The sequence below is a fragment of the Aulonocara stuartgranti genome (assembly GCF_965226115.1).
Source record: "Aulonocara stuartgranti genome assembly, chromosome: 12".
NCBI classification, from domain to species: domain Eukaryota; kingdom Metazoa; phylum Chordata; class Actinopteri; order Cichliformes; family Cichlidae; genus Aulonocara; species Aulonocara stuartgranti.
The window spans coordinates 9,612,175-9,622,390 of record NC_138948.1 but is presented as its reverse complement, the minus strand read 5'-3'; the positions used below and the strand labels follow the sequence as shown (position 1 = coordinate 9,622,390).

The 10,216-nt window shown below is 39.1% G+C and overlaps 1 protein-coding gene across 2 annotated transcripts; it reads left to right on the top strand.

Moving 5' to 3' along the window:
- Positions 1 to 488: 488 nt before the first annotated feature.
- LOC309718316 (monocarboxylate transporter 13) lies at positions 489 to 7,065 on the top strand. Of its 2 annotated transcripts, none has more exons than XM_082553419.1 (5): positions 489 to 720; positions 2,007 to 2,237; positions 2,313 to 2,456; positions 2,886 to 3,668; positions 4,939 to 7,065. In XM_082553419.1, the coding sequence occupies exons 2-5, from the start codon at positions 2,036 to 2,038 to the stop codon at positions 5,139 to 5,141; spliced, it is 1,332 nt and encodes a 443-aa protein (XP_082409545.1). In that variant the 5' UTR covers positions 489 to 720; positions 2,007 to 2,035; the 3' UTR covers positions 5,142 to 7,065. The 2 variants fall into 2 exon arrangements, with proteins under 2 accessions (XP_082409545.1, XP_082409544.1); XM_082553418.1 differs by having other exon boundaries at positions 489 to 775.
- The last annotated feature ends 3,151 nt before the right edge of the window (positions 7,066 to 10,216 follow it).

Sequence of the window (10,216 nt, the reverse complement as noted above, 5' to 3'; positions counted from 1 at the left end):
CCCTGTGTGCTGTTACAGATTTTTCTCTTAAGATGTGCTTCACATGGCTCTCTAGATTAGACTCTGCTGCTACTCATACAGTACTTTGTTCTGATTTTGTGACACCAGCAAAAAGAGAGAATAGGTCAAAAATCCAGAAATAACTTCTTTGGAGTCAAATAGTGATTGTTTTTGTTTTGTTTTTTTAATAAAAAGATCACATTCTTTATTTTACTGCTGTTTTCGTTTTTTCCTCCTGGTGTAAGTTGACGTCCATTGGCTGCTGATTCAAACTGCTAAAAGCTATAAATAGACTTTGCGGAAAAGGTCACACCGATCTCTTTACAAAGGAACCTTGCATGTAGCTTTCCACGGTAAATATGAATCGCTCTTTACATGTCTAATTGCTTTTTACTTGCTAATTCAAAAGCAACAGATAATACAACATATATGGAAATTGATATTTTATTTTGAAATCCGGATGACGACGTTTGAGCTGTGACTTCGTACTCGCTAATGATGGTAGGCGGACTTGCGTGTTTAAAGCGGACGTTAAAGGTTGTGAGCTGTCGTGGTTTTGATAACTGCGAAGAAATCTTTAAAGTTGAATGGCACACATCCCAACTGTAACCTCTTTCTGTCCTCTCAGTCACCACAAACGTCCAAATGAGAGTGCACTTTAATTCCGAGGAGAGCTGGATTTCACAGCGCAGATGCGACTTCACCACACTACATAAGCCGGTATGTTAGCAGCAGATATTCCGAGAAGACCCGGGGAAGGACGTTAGCTTGGCAGGTGATTTTCCACTTTTTTCTGTTTATGTCAATACCTTTAACGTAAAGGAGACGCAGTGAGTGTACCAGCCTTGTAGACAATAAGACAAATGATGCTGATCGAACATTATTTTAAATGTTTAGTCCGCTCATTGGGAGCTAAGCTTGTGAAACCCGGCTGCAAATGTTAGAAATGTTAATGTTAGAAATAAATATTTTTTAAAAACAACAACAACAACAATAGGGATGATACAATTTTAACATTTAAATACCTCTAAAAAGACTCTTTAACAAGCGTGAGGCATATAAACTTATAATAATTTGAAATGTAAGATAAGCATATTCGCAAAACAAAAACATGAGCATGTTCCTGTCTGTGTACGTTTTATAGAATAATTATTAGCAGTTATTGCAGTTATTATAGCCACAGCTTTTACAAGAACACTAATGTATATTTAATAAAATTAATATGAACAATATTCTCACTCTCGGATTTTCCTCCTCAGATAAAGATGATGCAATTAAATGTAACAAAAGTTTTAATACGCAAGACTTAAATACCCTCCTGCACATACCATTAATATTTAATATAAAATGAGCTCAAATTTCAACAGCACAAAGTGCTATCAGTTTGAAAAATATCAGTTTAAATAAATATCATATCAAACTCAGAAAAACCTCTGCTTTGAAGATGGACTTTTTTTGTTTTCTGTGAAGCATAATCGGCATCGAGTCACCCTTTTTTACCCACATCTCCGCATCAGCATACAGGGAAGGAGGTTCATTTATGTCAGCAACAGACTCTCCAGTTTGAAGGTTGTCCTGTTTGTTTGCTTTAACAAGCAGATTCCTCATCTGAATACGCCACTGTGCCAAAAACATTTGATTTGCCAATATTATCTTGATAAACTGGCAAAATCACAAGTGAAGCGCACAACAGGTCACCAACTGCTGTTTCTCTAACAAAATACATTAGAAAAACAAGCAGAAAAGTCCTTCACAGCAACAGTTTCTGCATGATACCTGCTTTTTAGCTTAAAATGTAGGAATTCTTTTTCTTAAGTAAAAGTCATAATCCAACTTAATACATAGTAGCCTACAGCGAGAAGAGACAAGAGCTTTCAGAGGGGGTTGTGCCACCCCATACACTCCCTTTAGACACGCCCCTGTGTAGTCACTCATACAGTTGTATAGTTTTTCACTTCTGAGAAGTTTCTGATCGCCGCCGTAACTGGAGATTTTTTCATCCGCAGGAAAAAAGCCTGCAGATAATTTTTAAAAGATGAAGTCCAGAAAAGTTGAACCCCCCGACGGTGGGTATGGCTGGGTGGTGGTCATGTCAGCCTTCTTCACCATGGGCCTTACTGCTGCTGTTCTCAAAAACTTTGGACACTTCTTCATTGAAATCCAGAATCACTTCGGAGTACAGGCCAGCACCACCTCTTGGGTGACCTCCACAACAATTGCTATGCTTCATCTAGGAGGTAGATAAGTGGTTTTCAATCTGTTGTTTTTAAACCAAAGGCGTTTTCGTAGAGCCATTGTTATTCTCTCTGCAGCTCCAGCAGCCAGTGCGATGACCTTACAGTTTTCTCAGAGAGTAGTCATCATGCTTGGAGGCTTGCTGGCTACCTTAGGAATGGTGCTGGCTTCACTGGACCTCAGTTTGCCCTGGCTCTACCTCACCATGGGCATCCTGCAAGGTAGCACACCCGGGACATACTCTAAATCCTACAAAGCAAATTGAACCATTTTGAGGGTTTGAATGAAAAAATTAACCTTGTAAACTGATTTTTAGGGCAGAAAAGAAAAGTATCACTGCTACTAAAAGTTCAATATTTTGTGATTTTTGAGGATAATCGTCACGTTCCATTTCATGTTAAGAAACATGTTTTTCCACCAGCAGCACTACTACTACAATTGCAATGGACTCTTTTAATGTTTGCATTTTGAAACAGACAAAACAGCATGAAATGGTATGCAAAGACTTACAGTGACACACACATGTCCTTAGAAGTGACGCGTACAATTAAAACGAATCTGGGACATGTAAGTAATGCTAATACTGGCAGACCTGAGTCTTGTAAAAAAAATAGTGGGTGGTTAATAATTTTCATCATCTCTATTTCCAGGAACAGGTCTTTCCTTCTCCTGGATCTCTGCCAACAGCATGGTGAGCCACTACTTTGTACGATGGCGTCCCATTGCCTTTGCCATCGCCAGTTCAGGTGAATGCGTCTTTGCTGTTATGTTCAGTCCGTTCTTCAAGTGGCTCATTGACACCTACAGCTGGCGGGGTGCTTTGCTCATCATTGGAGGCCTTCAGCTGAACCTGTGTGTGTGTGGTGCACTCATGAGACCCCTGAAGAAGACCACGAGACCTGCACAGGACACCAAAGACAGTCTAGAGGGAGATGCAACCACACTCCTAGCCAAGAGAAGGACCTTCTTCCAGTGCTTCCTCATGAGAAAACCTGAATTTTTTCTGTACATCCTGTTTGCAATATTTTCAGCTGCAGGGTTTTTCATCCCACCTCTTTTTCTGGTCCCCTTTGCTAGCAGCCTGGGTATGGATAAGTACTGGCCTGCTATGATTCTTTCTGTTCTGGCTTCAGCTGACCTGGCAGGGAGGCTGATTTGTGGGTGGATCGCCAACATGAGGCTGGTAAGAAACCTGCAACTGCTCACCATGGTGGCCACTCTCCTTGGCGTGGTGCTCCTGCTGCTGCCCATCAGCCAAAACTACTGGGCCATTCTGGTGTTCGCCTCACTCTACGGCTTCCTGTTTGGCTGTGTGGTGGCCATTCACGTCACAGCTATTGTGGACATTGTAACCCTGGAGTGTTTCGACAGTGGACTCGGGCTCTTTATGCTTTTAAGGAGCATTGGAGGTTTCACTGGTCCACCTGCTGCAGGTAATGCGGATTATCAATTATGTTTTTTGTTATTTGTTATGGAACTACAAATGTCGCAAAACAATTTTCTGAATGAGGATCATTTAGTGCTTTTTTATTTCACGTTTTGACTTTGATGAATTTTACTGCAGTTTATTAAAACCATCTTTGAGATCATGTGCACCAGGCCAGTGAAACTGCCCTTTCCATCAGGGTACAGACATTTAACTCATTTAATCCCTGAGATAGCTTAATATAACAAAAAAAATGCAATCTCAACAGTATCTCTTAGTTTCTCTTATCAATAAAGACATGCTGCTGTGGTAAATAAATGAAAACATGGCTCTTTGGGCTTAAATTCTGAGACGTATATGTGTAAATAAAAAACTTAGTTACTTTGGTCAAGTATAACTGGCCATAAAGGGGAGGTCTTTATCTATTGGAAATATGTAAACTGAATGAAAATAGAGTTAAAAGTCCAAAATTGATGTCTTAATTCTCATTTTACAAAGCCATCCAGTGGATCAGATTGGAGTCTTCACCAGTCTGATTCAGATTCTGGAAAAGACTGACTTTAATATGAAATGTTGATACTTTTTGCTAAAGATAGAAATGCACTCAAGTTTAAATATAGTAGAAAAGTGCTATATAAGAACTAGTTCATATGAAGATAAAGCCTGACACACACAATTTTATTTCAGCTTAGTTCAATGAAATTAAATTTTATTTGTATAGTTATTAAGATAAGATAAGATAAGATAAGATAAGATAAGATAAGATAAGATGACCTTTATTAGTCCCACAGGTGGGAAATTTGTTTCGTTACAGCAAAAGTCCAAAGTTATGTAGCAGAAATGATATAAATTCAGGGTGCAGGTTTTGCTGACATAAAAGCGGCACTAGCTCCTTTACCTTTGAAGTAAACCTAAACATTTTGACAATTATGTGTGTCGGAGCTGCTGCTGTGCATAGCTGTGATCTCATGGCTCCAGGTGCACTCAGCAGTTTGTTAGCCACATCTAGCAGATGTGAACTGTTCAGTTAAACATTACAGAGCAGATACAAAAAAATTTAAATTTTTTATGGTCATTAAATATTTAAATCTGACGTGACATGATCTTGTTGGCTTTTATGTCAAATAATAAGACTGCTTGTTAGAAGTCATCAAAGAACAAAACCTCTTTTACAGTAAATGTCTCAAACATTTCTCTGCATGAACGCATACCCGTGTTCATTTATTCATCAGCACTGGTGGTGTGATGTTTCTTCTTGTCCTGGATTACTTGTGCAGGCTGGCTGGTGGATTACACAAACAACTACAGCGTCGCCTTCTACCTCTCGGGCGTCTGCCTGATTGTGTCCACAGCGTTTGTCGTCCTGGTCGACCGCCTGGTTCATAAGAGGAGAGAAGCAGCAGAGCCTCAAGTTTATTGTGCCATCGACCAGCAGGAGGATTGGGAAACGGCAAAAGCCGAGTCAGACACTGTTACATAAAGGGAGAACCCAGCAGAGTTGTGGGGTGCATACTGTTTTTTAGGGGCACATACTGATATCAGCGGATATTTTTTCATGTATTTTTATAAATAATCTATATTCACAGATAGTGATGTAGGAAGGTAACTGCATCACCTGGAAATTTCATTTCACTAGAATAACCAAGCATGGAATCCTCTATTATAGGATCCTAACAGATAAGTGTGGCATACTTGAACACAAACACAAAGAAACTTAGCTTTTTTTAATTATTTATTCAAAATAGAAAATTAGTACTTATGTGTAGAGAAAGCACCATCAGAAGCAGCACTCTTCTTCTTCCCGTCTGTTGTATCAGCTTTTCTTCTGTGCAGAATAGTTTCAGTTTCAGGATGTTTTAGTGTTGGGGTTTTTGTGTGTTCTGCCTGTTTTGAGATATTCGTTGGTGTTCCTGTTCAGAAATCTGCTTGCAGTTAAACTGATGGCCTTGCATCAGACTACTTGATATGATGGGGTTTTCAGCTCAGTCAGCAGAGTCAGTGTGACAACAAAGGATCCGCCAAAAACAACACTTTCACTTAATTTTCACTTGTTTGCTTCTCAGTGAGTATGTGTCGAAGCTCGTTTCCACCACTGACATAAAGCATTTATTGACAGGTAGATTTCACGGTAGATATCGCAAAATTCTGACAGACTGACTCAAACTTCTGTGTAAGGCAAACTTTTGAGATAATAATCCCAAACTTTGGGGTGATTTTTCAGTGTTGCTTCTCCTGTGAAGCAGTCTTACAATCCTGCTGTTCACAGCTAAACACGTGTTGCACGTTCACTGGCAGACTAGTTTAACTCTATTTTACTAACACACCTTTTTTGCAGTCTAACAGTTGAAAGAGTTAACTGCAGATACTGTGATCGATTGGCTTACTGGTTGTGCCACAATTTTCTCCAGCTAAACAAAAACAAAACTGAGGTAATAGTCTTTGGCGCCAAAGAAAAACGATTACAGGTCACCAGAGAACTTCAATCTATACATCTAAAAACCACAAACCAGGCGAGAAATTTGGGTGTAGTGATGGATGCAGACCTAAACTTAGAAAAACACATTAAGACAATAACAAAGTCAGCTTACTATCACCTCAAGAATATATCAAGGATAAAAGATCTGATGTCTCAACAGGACCTGGAAAAACTAGTCCATGCATTCATCTTTAGTAGGCTTGATTACTGTAACAGCATCTTTACAGGTCTACCTAAAAAATCAGTCAGACAACTACAGCTCATTCAGAACTCTGCTGCTCGAGTCCTCACTAAGACCAAAAAAGTGGACCACATCAGTCCAGCTCTGAGGTCTTTATACTGGCTGCCTGTCCGTCAGAGGATAGACTTTAAAGTTCTGATGCTGGCCTATAAAGCTCTGAATGGTTTAGGACCAAAATACATCAATGACCTCCTGACCCAGTATGAACCATCCAGATCCCTCAGGTCATCTGGATCCGGTCTTTTATCAGTTCCCAGAGTCAGAACCAGACACGGAGAAGCTGCATTCAGCTTTTATGCTCCTTATATCTGGAACAAACTCCCAGAAAGCCTCAGATCAGCTGAAACACTCAGTTTATTTAAATCCAGGTTGAAGACTCACCTGTTCTCAGCTGCATTTGAATAAAGCACCAAATCCACACTTTAAGCTTAAATTTCAAAACTTACATTTAACTACTGATTTTATCTACTGTTCTGATTTTATCTGTTTTGATTTTATATACTGTTGTTTGTTTGTTTGTTTGTTTGTTTGTTAATTAGTTAGTTAGTTTATTTGCTTGTTTTAATCAATTTTAAATCATGCTTTTTATTTGTTCTTGTTTCTAATGTCTCTGTAAAGCACTTTGAATCACCTTGTTGTTGAATTGTGCTATAAATAAACTTGCCTTGCCTTGCCTTGCCTTGCCTTGCCTTACAGTGGAATGACTTCTTAATGTACTTCATTCTTTGACCTGAAAGCCTTTGTCAGTTATTTAGATGTCACACCCCAAACAGCTTCTGGTTGTTGGCACCTCATCTGAAGCTGCTTATTTAAATTTTATGCACTTGAAGAAGTGAGATAAATGTAGAGAAGTCTCTGCATTTTCCATATGATTGATCTGCTATTATAAAAATGAGTACAAAATAACTGCTTTGCCATTTGTAGAGCAAATGAGTGGTTACTCTACAGACAAAAAAATCCAGCTATTTCCAGGGTAAAGTGCCTATGTCTGAACACTTCATGCAGGGTAGTCTTTGTGGGCTTGAATGCCAGGAAAGCAGTTTGATTTGTGAAATGTTTAGTTTTCTGCCAGCAGATAGGTGATTTGACCTAGTTAAACAGGTTTTGTATGCCCTGTGTGAGATGACCTGGTGAATTTATTCCCGTGCTTTTCAGGTCTCATTAGGCTTTATTCTTCTGTGTTCAATCAGAGAAATGAACCAGCTTATTACTCGAATCCCTTAACAGATTTTAAGACACACCAGGGAACAGATATCACAAAAAGGAGCTGTATTGTTTCAGCTTGAACTTTTGTGCAGTCACACATTTTGTAATCAGAATTGTATAACCCATCGTTAATGGGCTGCAAACTTGTGACACTATAATTATCCAAAGTTAGCCCGGAGGACCACGTCATCTGAGTAAAAATAAATACTTTGGTCTTTAAAAATAAAACAAGCGGAATTACCAAACTGAAACACTGCAGCTGTACGTCTGTAGCAGATGTGAGGCAGGTCTTCATCTGCAGAAGTGACTGAAAGTAGTTCCAGCAGAGTTTAAATAACAAGGCTGATGATGTCCTGAGGAACTCATTCCCAAAATTCATCTGTTTCTTGGAGGGGGGGTGGCTGCTGAAGCAAATCTCATATGGTACCAAATTAGCCTTTATAATTCCAATAACTACCTCAAGCAGTATATTATTTAGTTAACATTACACAAGCAGGAGTAAACTGTATATATGCTGGATGGGTTAATACCGTAGACTTTAGATTCTTCCTTTTAGCAATAAGAATGAATAGTTTTTATGGGGGGAGTGCTACACTAGAGTCCCCATCTTTATCAGGTGACCCAGGAAAGCGGTGTGGCTCAGTGAAATGCTTTTAAGAGGAAGAATCTATTTTAAGAGGAAAAATAATTACATCAGAGTCATAATTGTTGGTTTTTGGACCTTTAATGCAGTTGAAAATGTTATAATCGTGGCGATCATGGCTCAAGAGTTGGGAGTTCGCCTTGTAATCGGAAGGTTGCCGATTCGAGCCCCGGCTTGGACAGTCTCGGTCGTTGTGTCCTTGGGCAAGACACTTCACCCGTTGCCTACTGGTGGTGGTCAGAGGACCGGTGGCGCCAGTGTCCGGCAGCCTCGCCTCTGTCAGTGTAAACATGCATTCTGGTTTAAAATCAGCAAGCCTCATTTCTGTCAAATCAGAAACATATTTTATGGTGCAGTTTTTATGGTATATGTAGTGAACTGTAAATGTTCAGACTTGAAAAGATGACACACAGCTACTGCAGCTAATTAGCCGTCACAGTTCAGGTTACTTTTTTTTAAGCACACACTTTTATATATCTCGTGGGTACTTCTGCCTGCTCTTCTATTTTCCCAGAGGATTTGCCAAAGTAGATGATCCACGTGTTTGATTTGGCACCGACTTTTACATCTGATTCCCTTTCCGACACAAGTTTGTGACACCCTGAGGCCGAGTTTGTTTCCTCTTGGTCTTAAACTGTTTATCTAATATGTGTGAGGTAAATGGGGCATTTATGGGACATTTTAAATTGCTACGGGAACTGTTAAGAAATAAATCTGTGTCCTCTTTTGTTATCTAGAGTCTTGGTCAGGCCGGCCTTTCTAAAGCTAAAGACTTATCATGGAGAACCACTGAAACACTCAGGGGGACATTTGCAGTGTGTGTGCAGGAATCTGTGGTATGTGCTGTGCGAATTACTCACATTATGTTATGTAATTAGCTTCTCAAACCAGTTTCAGCTGGTTTCATATGACAAAACATGTTTTGTTGAAACAGTCACTTCATAAAAGAAAATAAGTTTGAGGTTAGGCAGTTTAAACGTGTTTAAACGTGTCAGTATTTGCTAAGAAACTGATTTTTATCATTTCAAGGACGATTAAAAAAAAAAAACATGTTACAGTCCAGTTTGGGGTCATTCATCTGTTTGATGGAGATTTTGTCATAATTGATATACTAAATAATTTACCGATGATCAAACTGGGGTTTTTTTTGTTTATATAATGTAAATGGTAAATAAGTCAAGGTTAAGAATGTTTGTTTACCTGGTTATCATAAAAGCAAATGGAAAGTTGTAAAAGGAGATTAACAGTGACCGAGCGCAGAAATACTCCTGAAAGCCCTTTCATGAAGATGGCGGGGAGGGTGTGGATCGAGGAAGTACAGCACAGTAGAGCACTTAAGGGTTCCACAGTGTGATGGATTTTGCCATAATGTGGGGAAGACAACAGGTGTTTATTATATTTACCTACTGGTCTGCACAAAGCCCCGGCTTGAATCCCTTTGAAAATCTGGGAAATTAAGTGAAATCTGGAGAGAGATTTGCCAGAGAAGGAACAGCTGGGATTGCTCAGAAGACGTGTGTGAAATTGCGACCGTGGTAGTTTTTGTGAAATTCTTTTGTGTGTGGAAAGTAAAATAGAAACTAAGACTTTGATGTTTGGAAAAGCTCTAAAAATTCATCTGTTTGACAGCACTTGTGAAATAGTTTAAAACAATAAGTCTTTACACTTTCGTCATGAATTGAATTTTAAAGGCGAGATTTTCCTCAAAAAATAAATAAATTTAGACTATTAATAAGACCGTGTGCCCTTTCTGAAGATTTTTGGTGGTCCGGGCTGATGGGTGGGTTAACGATGGGAAATATCAGCTTCTTTCGTTCGTGGAAACTAACATGTTGAGATTAAGTACACAAAAATCAATTATATGCATAGTTTTTTGGCAAAATGCCTTATTGAGTAGTTTACTAAGCGTATCTTGTTAATCTTCATACAAAACATGTACACACTTTGGAGAGAATGCTTTTAATACATTCATTTTTCCTACAGACAAAT